This window comes from Thalassophryne amazonica, chromosome 11 (assembly GCF_902500255.1).
Source record: "Thalassophryne amazonica chromosome 11, fThaAma1.1, whole genome shotgun sequence".
In the NCBI taxonomy this organism is placed as follows: domain Eukaryota; kingdom Metazoa; phylum Chordata; class Actinopteri; order Batrachoidiformes; family Batrachoididae; genus Thalassophryne; species Thalassophryne amazonica.
This window is the reverse complement of record NC_047113.1, coordinates 66,928,601-66,953,777: the sequence shown is the minus strand read 5'-3', so window position 1 is coordinate 66,953,777 and position 25,177 is coordinate 66,928,601. Positions and strand designations below refer to the sequence as shown.

General features: G+C 38.9%; 3 protein-coding genes across 10 annotated transcripts in view; all 3 read left to right on the top strand.

Moving 5' to 3' along the window:
* Nucleotides 1-3,454, top strand: part of prom1a (prominin 1a) — a 252,412-nt gene extending 248,958 nt beyond the window's left edge. For all 8 annotated transcript variants that reach the window (XM_034182040.1, XM_034182049.1, XM_034182045.1 and 5 more), the window contains one exon: nucleotides 1,614-3,454. The gene's annotated coding sequence lies outside the window, so the exon portion shown is untranslated. The remainder of the gene's footprint in view (nucleotides 1-1,613) is intronic.
* A 13,293-nt stretch (nucleotides 3,455-16,747) lies between these two features.
* On the top strand, nucleotides 16,748-18,567 carry fgfbp2a (fibroblast growth factor binding protein 2a). Its single transcript, XM_034182283.1, has 2 exons — nucleotides 16,748-17,418; nucleotides 18,412-18,567. Exon 1 carries the CDS (start codon nucleotides 16,748-16,750, stop codon nucleotides 17,408-17,410), a length of 663 nt encoding a protein of 220 aa, XP_034038174.1. The 3' UTR covers nucleotides 17,411-17,418; nucleotides 18,412-18,567.
* Nucleotides 18,568-22,691: 4,124 nt separating this feature from the next.
* Nucleotides 22,692-23,433, top strand: fgfbp1a (fibroblast growth factor binding protein 1a). The gene has a single exon (XM_034181825.1). The coding sequence runs from the start codon at nucleotides 22,774-22,776 to the stop codon at nucleotides 23,380-23,382; it is 609 nt and encodes a 202-aa protein (XP_034037716.1). The 5' UTR covers nucleotides 22,692-22,773; the 3' UTR covers nucleotides 23,383-23,433.
* The last annotated feature ends 1,744 nt before the right edge of the window (nucleotides 23,434-25,177 follow it).

Genomic DNA, 25,177 nt, shown 5'->3' with positions numbered 1-25,177 from the left:
CACACAAGACCTCAAATTACCTTTATAAAGTGTCAAAACAGTTGTTTATTATAGTTTGCTGTGTGTTTTGAATAAATGGGTGGAAAATTATTTTTCGCTTTATTTTTTCCTTGCCTATTTTTGATTGTAAACCTTTATTACACTTATAAAACACAACAAAAACATATATATTCTGAAAGCACAGTTTGTCCTGAAACAAAAGAGACATAAAACTTGATTGTGGGATGCAGGGAGAGCTGTTAACAGCAATAATAAAACATTTATGCCAGACGAGTGAACTGCCCAAAAACTGCCCTTGGACCCCAGAGGGTTAACTGCAGGGTTCTGTATTGGGTCCCCTTTTATTTATTTTTTTATATCAACCCAGTGATTTTCAGTAATTATACACCAATATCTCATCTATCAGTGTCCGGTGATTGTATTAATTATTTATATACCCGGCTGGCCATAAACCATAGTGAGAGCACATTGCTTCATTCATGTCATTTCATGACTGTACGTCTACGACCATGGGTCATCTACAGAGGAACAAATGGTTCATACTTGTATTGTCTGCTCGATAAGATAAGAGGGATTCAATAAAATGCAGTGTTTTTGTTTTTTGTTTTTTTGTGGTGATGTGGTGCAACACGTTCCAGCTGCTAACACTGTATACGTGCACCGTCACTGGTTTGTCGTGCACGCCTGTGCGACTCTGCATCCCTCATGACAGCAGGTGCAATATTTCCTGGTTCCATATTTCATGTTTGGTTTGCGGATTTTCTTCCGGTTTCTCCATCTTTCGTGTTATGTGTGAAGGGGCCTTTAGCATTTAATTTTCTCCAGCAGAACAAGTCCAAAAACATTTTATGTGCAGTAGTAAACCATATTAAAAAACTAGACAAAAATACTGCAAATCCTTTTCCAGTTTAGCATGATAAGATTTATTCTTCATTCATTGTTACAATATAAAATCTAACTTTTAATAGATGAATAGTTGTAATATACATTTTAGCTTATGGCATTTGGACAGTTACACTTTTCTGTCACCGACTAGTTACATACATAAATGTTTATTTAGACATCATGCACTTTTTTAGTATTAAAAAAACCATCAAAATGTAAGTGTGGTTCTAAGTCCCACAATTTTAATGTTCCTTCCAGGTTTTATGCTTGTATCATCATTTGAACGGTTATCCTCAAAATCTATTATTCTGTTCTATTATCTTTGGTTTTTACTTCCTGTGGCTGTAAAACATAAGCTCTCGTGTGATTTCTATCATGTCAGGCACAATTTCTGCCAAAATTAAAAATGATGAAAAATTACACAAAAATATCTACAATTTTACATTGTCATATATATATATATATATATATATATATATATATATGAGGTGGGGTACACCCACGTTTTGTTTTTTTTTCAGTATATAAGTCGCACTGGAGTATAAGTCCCAGGACCTCCGAAAGTAGTAAAAAAGAAAGGGGGGGTTAAAAAATAACAACCCAACTTAAAGTCTGGAAAATATGGTATTTGTTTGTAAAGCAGTGCTAAAGTCATTGGGTGCATTTTGTCTTTGCTAATCATAGCATCATGTTTTCTACTTTTTTCATGTGCCTTGTTTCATGAAAAGCCACTTTTCCGAAGAAGAACACACGGATTCTTTTGGGTGTTGTTGCCCTCAACGATCAGCAAACCCATTCATGGAGGATGACCTCAGCCTGTACACAGCCGTGACCTCCACAATCCCCATTCCTCCCAGAAACTCCACCTGCAGGACACGCGACATCATTCTTCGTACAATCTGAGCCAAGCGCGTCCTGCATCTTTTTCTAATGGACTGCCATATCTGCGTTTACATTTCTTCTGGCACAAAGTGAACATTTATTCGGCGAGAGGGCACGACACATCTTCATGTTTTCTTTTCCCCCGTTGTGTGTTTTTGGAAACGATTGCCTGAAGGACTTGATGAGCTGCTACAGAAAACTTTTTAATCCTGCACTTAAAATGGATGTGTCACCTTCAACATGACCATGTGGCGCACATGGTAAAATGTGAGAGTTTTGTTCAGCAATATCCTTTTTAAGTGCAGTAAACACAAAGACTGAGAACGGACTGAAAGAAAATACAGAAGCAGGTTGCTCCTGGGCATATTTTTATGAATTATAGAAGGAAATTTAACAAGATTTTTGTTTTTAATGTTTACAATATTCTGAAAAGACAGGTAGAGGTTTCCATCTTTGACAGTTTAGTCTACAATGGAGAAGATTATCTGCCTTTCGAACAGATGTTGGATCCCAAACATCTCAAATGGAAAATCCACCCTCACAGGTGCTTATGTTAAAAAGCATATCATTTTTTTGTACATAATTAATGTTCACAAGGAGTGCACATTTTTGATAATTATTATTTTTTAATTATTATGTCCTGTAATCTCATCATGTAAACAATTTCTGAATTAAATTTTTAAAAATCAACTCAGATTATCGCAGTGCATCCATCTGCACCCCCTTTAACAAAACAAATCTAAATCTATGATTTTCCCAGCAAGGGTTCATTTGACAAGTCAGGGAGGAATGGAGAGAAGAACATTTCCAAATTACTGAATATCACAGTTCATTTAAACCAACCGCATAAATCAAAACAATGTGATATTCTTTAGTAAATCCTCAAAAAAAAAAAAGGTGCAGGAAGGATACAAGCCACCAAGACACCCATATTTTATTACATCCTTCTGTATTTCTTTCTACAATGAAGCTGTGATAAGTCTCTCCAGTCACAGCCACTGAAGCTTGCACCTCCTTCAGAGTTGCTAGGGGTGTCTTGGTGGCTTCCCTCACTCGTCTCCCTTTTGTGTTAACAGTCAGTGGTGTCGATAAGTTAGGTTTTTGTAATGGTATGTGCAGTTTGGGTGGATTTTCTCTTTAAAACAAATTATTAAAAGTGTAATTGCTTAACAATTCTTTGACAAATATGTCAGAATTTTATATGATTACGAGATTAAAAGTGTAAGATAATATGTTGAGTTCACTAATTTGACAGATTATTTTGCTTTCATAGATTAATTATTTCCTCAAGACAAATCTTTGTTTTAACCATAGCTCTCAGGTTTTTAGTCAGCCTCCTTATTCTTTTTATGTTTTTTAAAACTATGGAATGAGTGAATGTATTTGGGAGCTTTTTTTTGTAAATGTTTCATGGCTGCTGAACTTTGACCTTGGTTGAGCCATTGAGATGACCTCATCCAGCGGCCCTCTACATTTGCAGGCATTTGTTTATTTGTACAATTAGACAAAGATGGTGAAAAATTAGACAATCTGTTCACAGTTACAGTTTGCAGATTTGTTTTTGTTACACACTGAAAAAATGCTTATGTTTTTATTTACGTGTTGTGAGGTCACTTTCCAAATACAGCAATAGTCAATTAATTAACATGTTTCATGTAAGAAATTACTAAAAATCTAATTTAGTGTTGAAACAAGTGAAAATTTGTTATTGTGGTAAAATAAGTGCATTCCTGTCTTTGAGACATAAATGGATTTTTTTTCCATTTATTTTATATTTTGGTCTAGTTTTATCAAAATCAAGTCAGTTAACACCCCCAACCCCCAAACAAAAACAAAGAAAATCACCAAAAATCATGTAACACTTGCTGCAGGTGCTACAGTAATAACCACCTTCACTACTGAAATATTTATTACAACAGTGGATGCAATCATGCAGCTAATTAATTAATTTGTCGGATAACAATCATTTTCCTAATAATTATTACAATAGCAGGTTAAATGGTAAATTTCATGGTCACAGCACTTTACAGTGATGCCTCACATTCACCCATAGACCAGTGTTAGCGTGCTCCAAAGCACTCAACTGCACCGGGAGGAACTTTGGTATTAAAGACCTTACCCAAAGGTCCCTTGGGGATTTCCAGCCAGATAGGGATTTGAATCAAGGCTCCTCTGGTCATAAGCCCACTGCTTTATCCACTTGACCCTTATCTCCCCAATGTAACCGCTACTGTATTTATTTCTATTGTAAAAATTGAATAAAATGCTGGTTTGAGTTTGGTGTGTATACACACCCGCAATTGTAAATTTTTTCCAATAGCAAGTGACTTTTATGGTACAAAAGTTTAATTATTTTGTTTATATTTTCGACACCATGAGGGAAAAAGCATTTTTCACCATATTCTAGCATATTCATGGCTTTCTTGGATAATGGTGCAACTATTTCCTGTTTATGAATTGGCATCTTTTCAATTATCTCAGTTTCAATAAATAATTGATTTTTTTTTTTTTTTTTTTAACTATCTGTGTTCACTAATGGGACCATCATAAATTCTATTCTCTACTGGATGTGACCAGTTTTGTGGGAATTCTGATTTATAAAGTGCTTCAAATAGCTAAATAGATGGATGGATGTTGTCAGAAATGTGACGCTCATCTATTGAAGCTAGTGAAGAAAAAGTTTATTTAAATGTGCTGGTGAGAGTGTATAAATTGTGAATAAATATTAAAATTCAGTTTATTTCCCTTTGACTCTCATTCATTCCAGTTGTGTTGAAATTTGTTGTCTTTTTCTTTCAAAGGGGTCATAAAACATTTTAGAACAGTAGGATTTGGCTTCACATATGTAGTTGGCAAAAAAAAAAAAAAAATCAAAACAAGTTAATGGAATGTCTTCCAAAGGGGTAAAAATGTGAGTTTACGAAGTAAAATTTGGTCATATATATAAGTATAATCAGACAGTATAATCTTTATATAGAGCATAAAGTAATGTTAGATAATATCTGTGCTAATTCTTTGTTTTATGTTAGCTATTAAGTATTTGTGTTATTTGTTTGGAAGTTCTGAGAAATATGTTAAGTTTTAGTTTTAGTTTTCAGATACAGGGAGAGCTCCCCTGTTGGTGAGAGCCAGTAACATTAGAAATATGAGACTAAACCACACCCATGTTAACACCCACAAGTTATAAAAAGTGTTGTATGACTCATTTTAGGGGCCTTTCACAAGATCAAATCAAAATCAAATCAAATCAATTTGATTTATATAGCGCCAAATCACAACAAACAGTTGCCCCAAGGCGCTTTATATTGTAAGGCAAGGCCATACAATAATTATGTAAAACCCCAACGGTCAAAACAACCCCCTGTGAGCAAGCACTTGGCGACAGTGGGAAGGAAAAACTCCCTTTTAACAGGAAGAAACCTTCAGCAGAACCAGGCTCAGGGAGGGGCAGTCTTCTGCTGGGACTGGTTAGGGCTGAAGGAGAGAACCAGGAAAAAGATACGCTGTGGAAGAGAGCAGAGATCAATCACTAATGATTAAATGCAGAGTGGTGCATACAGAGCAAAAAGAGAAAGAAACACTCCATCATGGGAACCCCCCAGCAGTCTAAGTCTATAGCAGCATAACTAAGGGATGGTTCAGGGTCACCTGATCCAGCCCTAACTATAAGCTTTAGCAAAAAGGAAAGTTTTAAGCCTAATCTTAAAAGTAGAGAGGGTGTCTGTCTGATCTGATTAGTGGCTGCAACTAGCTACAGTGTAAGGAGCACATTTTATGGTATTTAGTATTTTATTACCCGAGGCCATCAAAATATGGCCATTAGGCATTGCGAAGGCTTTGCGTCCGTCTGTCTGTCTGTCTGTGCTCAGCATAAGTCCGGTCCTATTACTGCCAGAGTCTTCAAATTCACAGGGAACATTCTTTGGACAGAGAACTTGGACAAGTTCAAAGATGGTTAACCTTGACCTACTTTAAAAGGTATTTTAAGAGGTTAAAAAGTCATATTTTGTTTCATATTTTTATGCTATGAATAATGCAAATCTGTCTTCAATCCCGGTAGAGCGGCGCCATGACGTCACCAGCTGGTCTCTCTCTGTCGCTCCAAAACTGCTTCAATTATGTGTAAATATAACATGTTTGTGATATATTATGAATGAATGAATGAATGAACGAATGAATTTTATTCGGCACACAGTTCGACAACAAAAAACTCAAAACAAAAACTCATAACAAAACAACTTTACAAAGATCCTGTGTGGCCGAAAGGGTGAGGGCAGAAACAAAGCTTATAAATGCCCACCCCTTATACTAAAATAAAAATTATATACACACATTTATACAAGCATGCAACCATAAACACAATTTTCAGAATACTACCAGACAAACACTGTCACACAACCCACAATCCCAGAGGCAATAACAAAAACAATAAACCCAAGTATTCAATTATAACAAGAAATTTTATAATTCTTGTAATGCCTCCTAAAGCCCACCAAAGTACTAAGTACTTTAATGTTGTCAGGGCAGTTGTTCCAGGTGTTAACCCCTTTAACAGTGACTCTTTGCAGTAGTTCGGATCTTCAATTTCTCAAAAAAATAAAATTCCTCTCAAATTATAACTGGAGTCCCTCAGTTTAAACAGATCCTGGACATGTTGTGGCAGGAGTTTATTTTTAACTTTATACATAATTTGTATTGTAATGTAGTCAACCACGTTCCAGAATATGTAAACAAGCAAACAATGGATTTGTTGGCTCGCAGTATGATTTGTTACAAATAATTCTTATAGCTTTCTTTTGCAACAAAAATACTGAATTACTGAAAAACGAGTAATGAATGATATAAAATAGTTCATGAGTGTTGGGAAATGAAATCTCATGCTTTATGCAAAATTGCAATGGCTTTTGACATTTTAGATTTAACAAAATTAATATGCGTTTTCCAGCACAGTGTTGTGTGGGCCGCTGAAGAGGAGGTACTGCTGGCCCACCACCACCAGAGGGCGCCCTGCCTGGAGTGCGGGCTCCAGGCACCAGAGGGCGCCGCCGCCTCACGGGAGCAGCCTCGGTGACAGCTGACACCCATCACCTGAGACAGCTGACGGCAATCATCAGTGGGGTATATCAGCAGGACGGCACCTCCACCTCATTGCCGAGATCGTTTTTTACCGGAGAGGTAACGTATTGACGTATTGAGTGTATCTTTTTTTTGGATTGAGCTAGTTGTTTGGATTACTGTTCCAACGAGAGGTGGAGGTAACTTTCCTGCTGTTCGGAGTCCTGGGTGCAAACGCGCCCCCATCTGACTGTACTTTGTTTCCTCGCCAGCAGTACCAGGTCCGACACGCGGAGGCAGTGGCCACCTGGGAGTTCGGGACTTGGCGGCTCCAGTATTCCCGGGGTCCTGTGGCGGAGGAAGCCGTGTGGTTCCGGTCTTACCTTGGAGAGGTGTCTCCTATCTTCGAGCCTGCCCACACGACACTTTTGAGAATTGACTGTTGTCCATTTCTGTGATTGGTTGTATTCGTTGTGCACATTCACAACAGTAAAACGTTGTTATTTGACCTACTCCATTGTCCGTTCATTTGCGCCCCCTGTTGTGGGTCCGTGTTCCTACACTTTCCCAACACAGTTTATCATCAATAACAATGCCAAGAAATTTTGTATCAGTTACAGTTTCAATTTCAATATCATTTAATAATAAATTTCTGCAGGAACTCCTGGACTTGTTTCCAAATATGATACACTTTGTTTTACCATAGTGGAGTGATAATTTGTTTGACTCAAACCATTGTTTAAACTTCTGTAGCTCCTTCTCCATCATGTCCAAGGTCTGTCCCAAGTGATCCCCACTACAAAACGCCATTGTATCATCTGCAAACAAAATACAACTAATGGACTTGGAAACTGAACATATGTCATTAATGTACAGAAGAAACAACAATGGCCCCAGAACTGAACCCTGGGGCACCCCACAAGTGATTTTCATGAGCTCAGAATCTGTCCCACCAATATGTACACACTGATACCTGTTGCTTAAATAGCATAGTATGGTCTATAGTGTCAAATGCTTTCCATAAATCAAAAAAGACCCCGACAGTATATTGCTTATTTTCAATTGCATTTGTAATCTGTTCAGCAAAATCAATCACAGCCAGTGAAGTAGCGTGATTTTTTCTGAAACCATATTGCTGTTCGCTAAGTATGTGATGTTTATTTATGGAATCATTTAACCTCTTTAAAAATACCTTTTCCAGGATTTTGGAAAATTGTGGGAGGAGTGAGATTGGCCTGTAATTTGAAAAGACATGTCTGTCACCAGTTTTAAGCAGTGGTATCACTTCATTCTGGAAGGAAATTTCCCAGTCATTAGTGATAAGTTACAAATATACTTGAAAGGTTTAACAATACAATCAATAATGTTTTTAATCAAAAACATATCAAAGTTATCGCTGTCAGTTGATTTTTTTCCCTTGAGCTTCCGAACAATGTCAATTATTTCGTATTCATCAGTTTCTTTCATGAACATTGAATCCTGAATTTTATTATTTGTCTTACTGTAATCCAAAGAGCACACTCCAGAAGATACAATTGAATCAGCTAAATTTTGACCCACATTTACAAAATAATCATTAAAGTGATCTGCTATATCTTTATTTTCCTTAACAACCTTATTACCGGTACTTGTGTAGAAAATGGCAGGATATTCTTTAACGCCTCTTCTCTTATTTATTATTTAATTTAAAAGCTTCCAAGTGCCCCTAATGTTTTATTTTTTCCAATAAATTATTATAATACTGGCTTTTACAAGATCGCATGATGTTGGTTAGCTTGTTTTTATATGCCTTGTATTTACTCTCAGCCTCAATTGTTCTAAGCTTTAAAAATTGCTTATACAAAAAAAAATATATTTTTACATGCATTCAGCAGTCCCTTAATGATCCAAGGTTTGTCAGTATTTTGCTTGTGACCAGCATTTAACACAAGTGGGCAATGTTTATCATACAACTTGGAAATAATGGAAATAAATGATTGATATGATTGTTCATTGTCTTCAATATAGATGCCATGCCAGTCTTGGTGTAATAACTGTGTTCTAAGATTGGCCATAGATTCCTCAGTTATTTTTCTTTTGAAATTTGAAGTGTCAATATGATCAACTTTATCAACTAAAGAATTGTAAACAACAAACACCGGCAAGTGGTCACAATAACATTTGTCAATATGTTTTCAATAAACATCAATGTATTCGTCGTAATCCTGGTTGTGTGTGTTATCGCTGGATATAATCCCATACAGAACAAAGAATCAAAAAATTCAGCTATTTGTATATGGCCATGTGGATTTAGAAAATCTATGTTAAAGTCTCCACAAACAAATAAAAGCTTATTGGTTTTAATTGAGTTGTATATTTCAGTCATTTTCTCCACAAAAATGTTAACATTCGATCTGGGAACTCTGTAAATACAACTTATAATTATGTTTTTTGATTTTTCACTAACAATCTCCACAGTAACACATTCCATAACACCATCCAAGGAAAATTATATATCTGGAACGATTTCACAGTAGTGATTAGATCTGATGTAAAGAGCCACACCACCACCCCACCTTTTTGCCCTATTTGTAGCAAAAAAAAAATCTTAACCCTCCAGCTGGACAGAATCAACATACTCGTCTCTTAACCACGTCTCAGTAACTGCGATAACTGAAAAATATTTGTTAGCAATTTTCAAACAGTGGAAAAGTTCATAGGAAGGCTTCTGCTATTAAAATGCATAATAGAGAATGCCCCATTTGTGAAGGAATGTTGCCTGAATTGTTCCTCAGTAAAATAATTACAATGATGATTTCTATTTTTAAGAAAGAAAGAATCTGGATCAATATTATTTTCAATGTTATGGAGTTTGTGTTCAGTGTCATCAGAAATTTTGGTATTGAGCTCCTGTGCAAGAGTGAATTTAGAAAACTCAGTTGCCATCATACAAGAAATGTAATCCACCGTTTAAAAATGCAGTTAAGTAAAGTCTGACTTCACAATGTGAAGCTAAACATAGTACAGAATTTTCCAAGATTACAATGGATCCCTTTACAATGGGTGAAACATCCTCATTCAAAGTGTTCTAACTGACTCAAATTTCTGATGCAAAGACCTCTGGCATTTTCAGGTGCATCCTTTAGTTTGATGAAAACCTTACAATTTGTATCCCTGACTGAATGAATTTTACCGTTTTCTAAGAAGCCTGGCTTTCCTGGCGATGTTTTCATTAGTCTTCGTAAGGTGATCATTTATATAAACATTCGTGCCTTTCAGCTTCTTTATGTAAAAGCTAGCGAGAAATAAGCACTTCTAAAACTGAAAACACTTTATGTAGCCTGATAACACCTCTGGAGTGATTTAAATCAAATCAAATCAAATCAATTTTATTTATATAGCGCCAAATCACAACAAACAGTTGCCCCAAGGCGCTTTATATTGTAAGGCAAGGCCATACAATAATTACGGAAAAACCCCAACGGTCAAAACGACCCCCTGTGAGCAAGCACTTGGCGACAGTGGGAAGGAAAAACTCCCTTTTAACAGGAAGAAACCTCCAGCAGAACCAGGCTCAGGGAGGGGCAGTCTTCTGCTGGGACTGGTTGGGGCTGAAGGAGAGAACCAGGAAAAAGATGCTGTGGAGGGGAGCAGAGATTAATCACTAATGATTAAATGCAGAGTGGTGCATACAGAGCAAAAAGAGAAAGAAACACTCAGTGCATCATGGGAACCCCCCAGCAGTCTAAGTCTATAGCAGCATAACTAAGGGATGGTTCAGGGTCACCTGATCCAGCCCTAACTATAAGCTTTAGCAAAAAGGAAAGTTTTAAGCCTAATCTTAAAAGTAGAGAGGGTGTCTGTCTCCCTGATCTGAATTGGGAGCTGGTTCCACAGGAGAGGAGCCTGAAAGCTGAAGGCTCTGCCTCCCATTCTACTCTTACAAACCCTAGGAACTACAAGTAAGCCTGCAGTCTGAGAGCGAAGCGCTCTATTGGGGTGATATGGTACTATGAGGTCCCTAAGATAAGATGGGACCTGATTATTCAAAACCTTATAAGTAAGAAGAAGAATTTTAAATTCTATTCTAGAATTAACAGGAAGCCAATGAAGAGAGGCCAATATGGGTGAGATATGTTCTCTCCTTCTAGTCCCCGTCAGTACTCTAGCTGCAGCATTTTGAATTAACTGAAGGCTTTTCAGGGAACTTTTAGGACAACCTGATAATAATGAATTACAATAGTCCAGCCTAGAGGAAATAAATGCATGAATTAGTTTTTCAGCATCACTCTGAGACAAGACCTTTCTAATTTTAGAGATACTGCGCAAATGCAAAAAAGCAGTCCTACATATTTGTTTAATATGCGCATTGAATGACATATCCTGATCAAAAATGACTCCAAGATTTCTCACAGTATTACTAGAGGTCAGGGTAATGCCACCCAGAGTAAGGATCTGGTTAGACACCATGTTTCTAAGATTTGTGGGGCCAAGTACAATAACTTCAGTTTTATCTGAGTTTAAAAGCAGGAAATTAGAGGTCATCCATGTCTTTATGTCTGTAAGACAATCCTGCAGTTTAGCTAATTGGTGTGTGTCCTCTGGCTTCATGGATAGATAAAGCTGGGTATCATCTGCGTAACAATGAAAATTTAAGCAATGCCGTCTAATAATACTGCCTAAGGGAAACATGTATAAAGTGAATAAAATTGGTCCTAGCACAGAACCTTGTGGAACTCCATAATTAACCTTAGTCTGTGAAGAAGATTCCCCATTTACATGAACAAATTGTAATCTATTAGATAAATGTGATATGAGGGGATGGCAGGGGGAGAGAAGCTGCAGAGAGGTGTGTAAGACTACAACTCTGCTTCCTGGTCCCAACCCTGGATAGTCACGGTTTGGAGGATTTAAGAAAATTGGCCAGATTTCTAGAAATGAAAGCTGCTCCATCCAAAGTGGGATGGATGCCATCTCTCCTAACAAGACCAGGTTTTCCCCAGAAGCTTTGCCAATTATCTATGAAGCCCACCTCATTTTTTTTTTTTTTTTTTGATGATGGACACTGTCTGTGAGGATCCCAGGCCTGGTTTCTAACGTGACCTTGAATAAACTCAAAATGAGGAATACATTGGTTTGGTTTTTGGTAAGAGGCAGAATTTTACATAAAAAGAACCAGGTAGAAATAACAGTAATCTTTGACGGGGTAATATAGCACATTGGTCATGCATAAATGTAACACAAGCATCTTAAGAATGTAACACAAGCTACACATTCTTGATGAAACATCAGTTTACTGCTCAGCTATTTTGAAGCCAGATAATTATGTCCTTCCTTCAGTTTACTTACGAGGTTTTCTCAGACGAGTAAACACCAACCACACGTTAACTCATTCTTATGTCTAAATAAGCTTGTATATGGGACAGTTGAGTGTAATGGTTCAAAACAGTTCTGAGAAAGACCTTTATTATGTTTTCTAACATGTTAAAGTCTGTGAAGCAACAGAGTAACACATTTTAGGGTAAAAATTCATTCTTGTGTAGGTGATGCACCGTTAGTTTGACAGCTACAATAAAATACTAACTGAAATCTGATAAAAGTACAGTACCATACCGTTTTAGCTAACATAGCTAAAAGCTAGCATGACTTGCTGAATCTAACCCCTGAAGAAATGTTTTCTTGTGATTATTTCATAGCATTCTTCTCAGCACGAGTAATAAAATCTATTTCAGATGCGCAGTGTTTTAACCTCTTCTAAGCCTGTATATCCCATCAATGGGAAATTTCACTTTTTATTTGTGAGATACTGACAAGCCAAAATGAGGCGGGTGGTAGGGGTTAAAATAATTTGTCGCCTTGTCCACACCTGCATGATGGCATCCAAAGCGCATGTAGACAACAGTTTAGATGACACAGACTGCTGTCAGGCGGCCATAGGGGCCCCTTCACACATGGTACGAATAAGTACAACTCAGGGCGAAACAGCTTGTATGAGGGAACCACGCAAATATTGAGCTGACGGCAGGCATGCACAATCCTGATGTGACAGTTCGTGCATGTGACAGTATCTTTTGAGCAGGAACACAGTGCGAGCAGCTGCACCACATCATGCCGCTAATATGGAGAACAATAAAATAAAAACCAGCTGAATAATTAGTAAACATCACGGGGTTGATATAAATAATACATAAAAGGGGACGCAATACAGCACCCCTTGGTTAAATAATCCTGGTTTAAAAAAAAGTCACTCATGGGATTTGAACCCACCACCTCTGATTACCAGACAGAAACCTTTCCACTATACTACCATTACTAGCCTGTAAGCTGTGCAGAAAAATGCCTGAAATCAACAAAGACATGAACGAGGTGCACTGTTTCCAGCCACTGCAGCCCAGTGCAAATGCAAAGGATGTTTTATATATTTCCACATGAGGACAGCAGGCAGAGACACGTGGCTCACAGAGGAATGTTGTAAGTTCATGTCCACGGAGCGTCTCCTCCAGCGGGGACGTCAGAGAGCAGAGATCTTTACAGCAGCAGCGGCTGTGAGCAGACACGTCCCCCTTGTCTGTTCAGCACCCAGACCAGCGTGTCACTCTCTACACTCTCTATATTATGTCGGCGGTGGTGGTGTCTGTATTTGCAATGTGTGCACTGAGCCATCATCCAACTGTTACTGTGCTGTGATCAGCTGACAGGCTACTCCCCCGTGTGTGTGACCTCACTGCCTGGCTCCCATGTGATCAGATCTGTACATACATATAAGCATTTAATGCAAGTGCCCCCCCACCCCCGGCATGACAGATGTCTCTTGCCACACACGTGCACATGTGTGAGACGTGTGCGCCACATGTGTGGCTTTTTGCAACTCCACACTCGTGGAGCACACAAATTTCACATCCAGCTCGACAGTGATTGTCTGCTGACTGTTTTCGTGATGATAGTGCAAATGGCCACACATTTTCTAATTGCAAAATGAGCGGTGTTAGATGTTTGTGCATGTCAGCTGGAATTTGGCTGCCATCTGCTGCAAGAGGGTTCAATGGGCTCTCACAGCGCACACGCTGTCTTTCAGCTGCTGGTGTGCGCAAATAATTGTAGCAACAGGTGTACAAGGCGTTGGAGGCAGCTACAATTTTACATGTTTTGCACCCAATTCCTGCTTCATACGCGCTTTGTGCGCACATCGACCAAAATTGCGCTATGTGTGAAGGGGCCCTTACTGTGAATATACAAATAACATGAGAATTTTGTTGTTTAATTTATGTATAATGCAATATTTAAAAACAACTAGACTTCCAGATTATTTGGATATTGGGTTTATAAAACACTTAATAACTATTAATAACTAATGAGCAGGTAAGAGATTAACTGTAAAACAAAACAAAACAACTTAATCAACACTGACAGCATTTGCAATTCTTTAATAAATATTGCACCATGTTTTAGATTCATTAATGTAATCTTGCTATGAATTGGCTTTGTGCTTTTCATTTCAGACATTTCAAGTGACTAAATGACTAAACTGCCATTAGGATTTGTGCGTGTGCGTGGCCCACGTGCGCTCTGCAATTATCACTCAGCTCTATGTGTGTGTGTGTGTGTGTGTGTGTGTGTGTGTGTGTGTGTGTGTGTGTGTGTGTGTGTGTGTGTGTGTGTGTGTGTGTGTGTGTGTGTGTGTGCGTGCATATATGCTTAGTGCCACTGGACAGCTTCGCTGAAAGTGGCAGTGTGCCATGCTGTCCCCTGTGTCAGACAGAGCATTTCCAGCGAACTTTAATTTTTTTTCTTTTTTGCTCACTTCAAGAGCACAACTCAACTCTGGACACTGCAATGGTTAGATTATCACATGGGATTTATTTTTTTATTTTGGGTGAGAGGATTTTAACCACAACCCCCGGTTTCTGCTCCACGTCCATGTCCACGTTGTGAAACACTCCTGGACCACTGTTGGAGGAGAGATTCATGTTTTTTAATGGTGTAACGGCCTGACACAACAGTCCCACGTCATATCTCCTACAGAGTTAGAAGGTGATCATATATTGTATTACAGAGTGAGATTGGTGCAATGACGCATTACTGCGCACCATGGAGAGGCACAGCTGCCCGTGTTATATAGAGATATGATGGAGACAATAGTTCACATTATTTAAGTCATCCATGGGAAGGAATGGACAAATATCTGTACTATAAGGTCTATTGTGGATATAACAGCCTTTTCACATTTGCGTTGGCGTGCGCACAGTAGTGCACAGTGCTTTCGGTTTGATAGCCGCTGTTCACATTCACTGTACATGATAATAATTCATATTTATTATTGTGATGAAGTGTGCCACATACATTTCAGCAGTTCCTTTGCGCGCCAGGGTGGTGGACGTGCAGGTCATACCGGCAGGCTTTGCCATGTGAGATCCATCTCGAGGTTCCCTCATATGCACTCAGTTCATTTCAGATCTCATTTTGCCGCCATCAGAATATGTCAATTGCAGTCAGATGATCCTCAGACTGTACATGGATAGGTGTCCCATCTCGACGGTGCCCAGAGGGTTTAGAACATGTGCATCACACTCAGGACCGCCGGATGATTTTGACCAACTGTAGCGACTTCCGCAGATGGCTGTCAGAACGTTTTGGAACTGAAATTCGACACTTTTCGGATGTGCGTCAATTCATAAATCTTACACCATTCTGCATGATTCCAGTTATGTGTGACGGGGGTATAAAAGTTGAAAGCATATTCAAGAAGTAAGCAGTAATATTACATATCTTTAAATGTGTACATCCTTTTAATTTGTTAACCCTTTAAGTCACCACCACTACAATTTTGTTCGTTATTATTGAAGTACTCATAAACTGCAGTATGTTTTTAGTCTAATTGTTTCATGCAATTTTGTACTTTCATATCATTTAGCGCACCAGTAACAAACTGTGACTAAACAATCCGCTAAACAAATAAATCTTTGAGTGAAAGATTTGACGTTTTGCTTTTTTTTTTTTCTTTAGGAGTCTCACACAATAAAGTTAATGTTTTTTTTTTTCAGTTTTGTTGAGTGTTTCTACATTATTTGGCATGAGATGTCCGCGTGAAATCCTACAAATGCCTTGAACGCTCAGTTGGACTGGAATTTTTGCTCAAAAACTTGTAAGGAAATTGAACAACCTGAGGTATCCAAGATGACGTCACTGCCATGGCAGTCACATTTATGACGAGTGAGACAACAGTGTTACTAATGTTGAAAATGTCTATGACGATTTCATTTATCCCCCCCAAAAATTACTTTAGTCTAAATCTTCTGTGATAGGTTAAATACTTTTTCCATATTTGTCTGCGAGGTAATTTCCGTAATTAGGGATTTTTTTTTATATGGGGCCTTTCCGAGCTTCCAGGGGTTCTGAAAGCAGCATTATACCCTGTTCCTGTTTGTTTGCTTTCCTGGATGTACAGCGTGATTGTGTTTACTTTGGAAAGGAATTTATATATACGTGTTTTGAGCCATAATTCTGAACTTTAAGCACTCGACCAACTCTCTCGCATGAGTCTGAGACATACCAATTTCTTTTAAATTGACGTTTTTTAACAAACCCATCACATTTTCCCGACTTGTTTCACCCTCCAGCATCAGACTGTTTTTGTTAATTGCTGTATGAAGTGCAGTAACTGTAATTACTGAGGAATTTCCTTGTGTGCTATAGTATTTACTCTCGTTACATAACCTCTGGTTAGATGTGAGCAACAACGTCAACCGCACACTTGGTTTCTTCAGATGTGGTCGTCGCTCTCGACTGATGTTCTTCTCTGCCTCCTGCGTGACACGCGTAACCTTCTTTTAGCTGCTTTTATACGCTAAATACCTTCTTTCTCCGTTAAACCAATAAATAGCAGGAGGGACTATGTCTTTCTGCAGTCTCTTTCTTGTCCACTTGAATTGAGCATCTTGGTGGGACCATGTGGACTCAGGGTGGCACTCTGCTGCTCTTGTCTGCCTGCTGCTGCTTTTGTCTGGCTGAGGCTCAGAGCAACAGAAACAGGACACAGAGCATCCGGGATGATCCCGTCAAGTTCAAAACCAAAGCCAAGGATTTGTGCACCATGATTATCACCGGTCAGGAGCAAATCACGAGGCTTCGGCTCTCATGTCAGAGCAACAGTCGCTCATACTGGTGTGACTACATGGGGAAGCCCAGTGCTTGCCGCTCCTACAACAAAAATCCTCGTCACTACTTTGTCCAGATGATGTGGAGTCTAAGAAAACTCCACAATGCCTGCCTGGGGCTGAGGATGATCAAGCCTCAAATGTGCAAAAAAGCAACTGATGAATCCCAGATGGTTTTCTCGTCAGCTTCCTTTTCCCGGACGAAGCTGGAGGCTTCAAGGATGAGATCAAGACTGCCAGCAAAGTCCGAAATCAGACCAGCACCTACGAGGCCTGAATCAGTGACCTCATCAGTGTCCAGTCAAGTTTCCTCAGGAGCACAGAGCACACAAGGATCCAGTCCCCAGCCGACAGCAACAGCTGAGGAGAGCAATGCCAAGAAGATGGCTCAGCAGTACTGCTGGAGATCACTGCAAGGCATCTGTGCCTACTTCATTGCCTGGTTTAGGAATTAGCCAGGAAGGTGAGCACCTGGACCATGTTTTGTGACCACTTCTTATCAGCTAATTTCCTATGAGGCCTGCATTGTATACACATAATTTAGCCCTTGAGGGTCTTAACCTTTTTGTCCCAAGTGGAAAGTTGAACTGAAAAACATCTAAAAAAAAAAAAAAAAAAAAAAAATACAGCTATCTGTGGCAATTCTCAGTCATTCGTGTATGGTAACCAAGTAGGCTGAGTCAGTTCAACTGGACCTATTTAGTTTCTTGGAAATGTTTCGCTTTTCATGCAGAAAAGCTTCATCAGTTCTTCATCAGTTGGAGTAGAACTAGAAGACTAGATGAAGACGAGCAGTGGCCTGTGTTGATAACCTAATCTAAATAGTCTATGAAAGGCAAACCCTACATGCTTTGAACTAACATGACTTCCCTTTATCACTTTCGTGTGACTTCACCATGACACCACTGATACCAATCAAGCACAAATATTTTGCTGATCAATATAAACTTTAGATCATCACTCTGTCCCTATTAGATGCAAAGATATAGCAGAAAATATGTTTTTTGTTGACCTTCAACTTTGTCCAAGCCTCTCCAAAAATGAAGGTCCAACCAAGAAGTCCTACATAGACCCTGAGGCCCGTTAAGTGTCAGTGCCTATGTCCAGATTCTGGAGGAAACAGGACCAATTACATAACCCTGTTTTGCCAGCACGTAGGGTAAAAATAGGGCCCATGTTGAAAAATGCCTGAAAAAATTGAATAATTGGGTTCCGATAAAGGTGAAAGCGTAACTCGGATGCGTAGCGGATGCTTAATCCAAATAATCAGTGAAACAAAACACCGCCACTCAGAGTCCAAGTGTTACGCAAGTGGAGATCATGCTTTTCCAGTCTAAGATGGAGGCTAACCGCTTTTGTTGTTTATTTTTGCCATTGTCACACATCGCTTAAAGTTGTTTTATGACTAATGCAAAAATAAAACTAGTGTTATGCATTTCTCTTGTTCAATTCACAGGTTTCTAATTTGGAAGGACGTACGTCTGAACAAGTGGCCGTTGGAAAAGTCAGCAGTTGGTCAGTCAGCGGTGGAACTGTAGCGCCCTCTGTGGGTGAAGGAAGATAGTATATCCTTCAATCCAGGCTCAAGCACAGAACAAGCAAGTGGAATGTCCATGCATTCATGAGTATATACACATTTACTATATACTGTATTATAAAATCTCTTCCTTCTGTATATCTATTTTTGCCATTTTTAAAAAATGGAGAAATAAACCTGATTTCAACCTTTATGAGTCTGCTTTCTTGCTCGTTTATCATGAAAAAATGACATACGTGATTAATCATTTTATTATTATTATTATTATTATTATTATTATTATTATTATTGTCGTTGTTTTTGTTTGTTTGTTTTTTTTTTTTACTCTTATTTTTATTTTGGAGGAGTAATAGTCAAATCTAGTCATTTTATGCTGGAAGTCCTACCTGCACTATTGAAGTTGGCCGGTAGATGTCACTATTGTCTCAGTTTAGGTCCAGTGCAGATTCATCCTGTACAGACATCTGGATCAGTTCAATACATTTTAGGTCCGTTTTGTTCTGGCACACTGGAACCAACAGATGGCTCATTGATAAGAGCGTTAAAAATTCCGGGTTATTTGCATTTTTAGTCAATAGTTGTAGCACAGTGAAATTAATACGAGCCTCCTCGTATCTCGTTATAAGTATCTGCACTGAGAGGTGGAAAAAGATATTTCAGTTGTTATTTAAAAAAGTGTATTAAAAAGGAGTGATTATGTGGCATTTTTTTTAAATTATCTTTCCACACTAATTTGCTGATTTCCTTTCATTCATTTTATTCTCAAATATGAAAAGATAAATTGCACAGAGACACACATCAATATTTCATATATTGCCAAGTCACAATGCTGATATCTATAAATGCAAGCAGGAATCACATATAATCTATAAATATTAATAAGATCATTTCACGGTGCTGTGTCTGTAATTTTTCTCAAAATATCCCTTTGATTGCTTGATCACTGATGTGAATTCAGCACCAGCCCTCCAATCACTGACCAGGAGGGCCGAGTCTGCAGCAGCACCAACCCTCAGCTCTCACATCAGCACATTAAAGTGCAGTGAACTCTGAAAACATCAGGTGAGTTGATTAAAACCTGCATTGATGCCATGAGTTTGGTTGTATTCTGCTGTTTGTCTTGCCTTGTTCACTTCATATGTCACTTCTGAGCCGCTACTTTACCACACCTACAGGAAACTTTCCCCAGCATTATTCTGTTTTATGTTTGGATTGAAACTTTAATATGGCTCATATTTCATATCATAATTCAAATTCCTATCATGGTCCTGCGCTATTGCTTTTTCCACATCGTTTTTATTTATTTATTTTTTTTCCACATTGTGTGTCTGGCAAAAGTAGAAACAGATTTTCTACACCATGTGTTGTATCATGACAGAGAATATGTTGTGTAGAAAAAAATAAATAAATTTTATATATATATATATATATATATATATATATATATATATATATATATATATATATATATATATATATATATATATGTATATATATACGAGGGTAGGCTGAAATGAAAAGTTCTAAGGCTCACTATAATGCAGTTAATGCATTACTCCTTCATGGGGAGCCTTAGAACTTTTCAGCCTACCCTCGTGTGTATATATATATATATATATATATATATATATATATATATATATATATATATATATATATATATATATATATATATATATATATAAAAACACAGAAGACAGAAGACTTATTTTTCTTGTCCATTTACACAATTTTCTGATATTCTATTAAAAACGATACTTAAAAACAGAGTGACTTAATAGTATTTTTAGGTAATACTACACTGTAAATGGTGTACAGAATATAAATGAATAGTGTTTAGAAGATCAACAAAAGCTGCATAAAATGTCAACATCTCCCCCCCCAAAAAAACGCAAGAGGTGAAATGCAAAAGCAAAATGCATTCAATTTAAATGTAATAGAAAAAAATAAGGCTAAAAAAGGACTAAATAAATAAATAAATTTAAACATAAAATTTGCAGTCTCAAAAAAGACAAAAGCACAAAATTAACATTTGGCAAGCTGAAGCAAAATGATTTGATATTTCTACTCCATAAATTTACCTCAGTAATTCGTTATTAAGATAATTCCTTATTTTGTGGCAAATAATCAGCTACACATGACAGTTTTCTAAGAGAATTAATCACTAAAGTAATTTGCATATCAAACCCTTTGAGCATTCACCGTTAGACCTTCTCTAATGGTAAAATATAATATGTTTTCCTCTTTGAAACAATCACACATTTCATATTTGTGACCCCTTTATAGACTAAATTATATTATCAAAAACAGTTAAATCAATAATGAAAATATTTGTTATTTGTAGCTTCATTATTTAAGTAACCATCATTTTTATGGGTATGCTATAAAAATGCAGTCTGCTTTTTTAAAGATATTGAAGGTTTTCCTTTAATATCTTTTAATTTCCTTTAATATCTTTAATAAGGATTTTTAGGAAGTGTGCAACCAGTGTGGACGCTCCACATGTGACCTGTGACATCTGTGATGTTGTGTTGTCCAATTAGAACTGCACGTGTGACCAGTCCAATGCACATGTGTGCAATAATCATGCTGCTTAATCAGCATCTTGATCTGAATGAACTTAGCTTGTGTCACATTTATATTTCTGTGGAGTATGCAGTACATATACCATGAAAAACAGTCAACAAGTGAAATATATTGTGGCTGTGATTCTGCTACAGTGAAATATACAGAATAATGATATGTGAATTTGGCGTATTGTAAGAAAAGAAAGAACTTGTCCAGACATTTCTGCAGTGACATTTGTGCCTCTGGGTTCTCCGTCTTTGAAAGATGCGTGAGAAGAGCTGATGGAGTCATGAGGTTGCTGAACAGAGGTGTTTGCAATGCTGACGTCTTTGCAGAAGAACAAAGATCCAAGTCTGGCTCACTTTGTGGTTGTGAAACTTGGACCAATCACCTAAGGTGACAACTACCATATTTATTCCATTAAAGGCCCCCACCCTATTAAATGCTCCCGCCCCGATATTTTTTGGCACATTGCATGTAGCAAAATTGTGAATTCCTGAGAGAACAGAGTAAAATGAAAATGAAACAGTCCTACCTCATTGCCACGACAAACCAAACTGGTGTTTCGTCCATATTCCCAATCGTATTGGTGTCATATTTGTGTATGTTGTGCATTCTCAAGACATACTTCAGAAATTTGTCCACCTTGTTATCCGTCAGTTCTTTCGAGTGTTGAGCAACATGAGTGCATCGTCAGCTTGATATGTTAGGTCATTCCACAAACTTCAAATACCAGCCATTCGGGGTTCTGAAGTTCTGGTTTGCAAGTTGCTTATGCAGCTGCAGTGCCTCATATTTCAGACCCTTCACTGTTACACGGATGCCTGCCATTCTCCTTCCCTGGAACAATTCTATCAGCTTCTCTTCAATGTCCTCCCCCCCACCAAGCTTGTCCTTGTTCCTACACCACTCCCAGATGCATTTCCTATCCACTAGGAAAATCCGAGCAGCATGGTGCTTCCCCTTCCCATCCACTTCTTTTATGACTTTTGGCTTGAACACTGCCAAGTAGCAACTTTTGCATGCAGCCATTTTTTTGTAATTATGTAGCAGCTACTGCATGCAGGAAAACATTTGTTTCGAGTCTGCGCTGCTTCTCTTGCATGCAGTACACATGTCCGTACGTATCATAAGGCCGCACTGTGTACAGTATGCATGCATGCATACTGTGTACAGTATGCATGCATGCACACACACGCAAACCATCGTCAATAAACAACCCTCTTCACAAAAATTGCAGGATCACGGAGCAATAGAGTAAATACAGTAGGTGTCTTTGGTACCAGTTTGCTTCAGAGGATCCCTGTTCATTGCTGGACTGACTTTGTGTCAAATGAACGGCAGCAGATAGATGACTACTTTTGAGAGGTGGGCATGGACCGGTTATCTGTCCGGGTGATTGCCATCCAGGACCCAGGTGGGTTTGGTCATATTGGATGTTGGGACGCACGGCACCCATGCATTCTCCCAGACTTGACTTGTAAGAAAACAGGTGACATTTTCTAATGATGTTAATTCAAATCCAAAATTCCAGGATTGAGGTTTGTGTCCTTCCAGCTGTACTGTATGTGGTGTTTTGGGCTAGAATACTGTGTTCATGTCTCTGGAATAAAACTAACAGCTTCCTTCTAAAAGTGTAGATGATTGTGACAGTTCTGAGATCTAAACCCGGATTATTCTTCCCTCAGAGTGTTTGGAAGCAGCGCTGGTGTCATGGCTCTCCTCACCAACGTCACTGTCCTGCTGGTCCTGGTTTGTGTCTCGCAGTACCTGATCCTCAGCAGCTGTCAGAAAGTTCACGAACAGAAGAGAAGAAGAACGAACAGAGGCCAGGACAGGGGCGGAGCCAGCCTGACGGAGGCCCGGCAGCCCACATCACCTCAGAACAACAAGGGGAACCTGATCGCCAAAGATAAGGCAGAGTGCACGTGGGCGGCCACAGGCGAGGACCTCCTCACGCTTGACATCTCCTGTAAGCAGGCAGACAGGAGCTTTGGCTGTCAGTTCGCCGGCAGACCGTCTGTCTGTCCTCAGTATGCTTCCAATGTCAGACTTTACTGGAAGCAAGTTGCTCAAGCGCTGAAGAAGCGGAATCTGTGCCAGAAGAGCGGAGTGGTGATCAGACCGGCTGTGTGCAGAAAAGCTCCCACAGAAGCTCATTTCAGACTCAGCAATGTGCAGAGAAGTACTGCGGCACCTTCCTCTGGAGCTGCCACAGCCTGTCAGGGTGACAACAGGAAGCTGGCAGATGAGTACTGCAGCAAGTCCTGGTCCAGTTTGTGTACCTTCCTCTTTACCATGGTGCAGAGTGAAGACTGCTGAGAGAAGAAAGGCTACAGAACTGCAGTGGGCCTCGTTATAAGCTCATTGCATGATGGCGGGGGGGGGGGGGGGGGGGGGGGGGGGGGGATACTCCCTCACAAAATTAGACTTCAGGAGGGTTTGTGTTTGTTTGTTTTTTAATTTTGAAGACTTTATCTCCATCACTGACGCTATTTTTTCACCTTGTGTCTCTATATTTGTCACTAAGATTAATCAAAAATAAATGGGCCAGTACAACCAGATCCAGGGGCGGATCCAGATTTTTTTTTTAAGGAGTGGTGATGAGACAAATCAGGTGGCTCTGCAGGATAGGAATTGGTCTTTGTGTATACTTCAGGCGCAGCAAAAAAACACCTCCATCTTGGAAGTCTCACAGGACATGTTGGGGCATGTCCAGCTGTTACACAATTTCTCGGATACCCACTCGACTGAAAAGCCATCGAAAGCCGTCTGAATCTTCTGAATGGTTTCCAACATGGAGGTGTTTTTTTTTTTTTTGCTGCGCGTCCTGAGCTGCTTCGTGCCGACGCGCGAAATCCTCCGCACGTCTTTCATTACAAAATCTCCTGTAACAGTGGAATGTGCCGCAAAAGTGCTATGTCCAGCTCTGTGCCATTTCTGTGGTAGTCACATGATGTCCCGGATCAACACAGCGTTCAGTTTAGAAATGATCTGGTTGATCCAGCCTGTCGAATGGCCGCTCGGCGCGCCGCGCACCCTCCGCCACTGTGGGCCGTCTTTAAAAAGGTTTTAACAGTCCATAATCTGCGTGACGCCGACAGAATCTTCACCGATATCCAACTGAATCTATCGAATGGTTTCCAACTGCCTGTCTCTAACAGTTTCTGAAAAAAATTTCATGGAGCAAAGCAGCAGCCTCTCAGCAAGTTCTCAGACAAAAGAAATCCGACAGGAGGGGTGGACCAGTGCTCACTCAAAGCCTGCCCACAGGCGAATGACGCAACCGACAGGCGTGGAAAACTCACGCATGCGCACGAAGGTTCCAGCTTGGCTGATGCAATCACACGTGATTCAAATCCATATAGTTTTTGAAAAAAATAAAAAGGTCCGTTACTTTTTGGACAGACCTCGTATGTATTAGATTTAGCGTCTTGCACATGAGAACAAAATGATTTAGAGAAAAAGTGGCCGAGCATCTATTTTAGCCCATTCAGCCTAAACAACCCAGATAATAACCCCGTTGGACTGACCAAATGCTGCCAAATTTGCCAGCTTCAACCAGAATACTGTTTATGGTGTGTAAAGTACAGTATAAACCATCTGTATATAAAAATGGGCAGTAAAAAAAATACTAGGTGGCGCTATAAATAATAAAACCACTTTGAAAAAACAGTGAATAAATTTGGATCTGTCAGTCACACATTGCAAACCTTTATACTCTTGCGATTGGTGGATTAAGCTCTTTCCAATGGTATAGGCCACAGCCATTTGTGCCAAGGTAGGATTTTTGCAATTTGCGAAAAATGCAAAAACTCTCTGGATTTTTAATGCAGAAAGGCCAGATTGATGGAAAAACATTCTCTGGAATGTGACTGAAATATTTGACAAGAAACCTTGATTTATTTATTTATTTATTTAACTTTTGCAAGTTTGTTGACTTTCAGTTTGATACTTTCAGTTTGACACTTTCAGTATGTGATACTAGTTAATTAATGATGGGTGTTTGATGAATTTTGGGATTTTGGTAGAGTACAGAACAAACTAGCCATATCCAGAAAATGTCTAGTAAAAACCGCTAGGTGGCGCTAAAAATAATAAATACGTTTTGACAAAA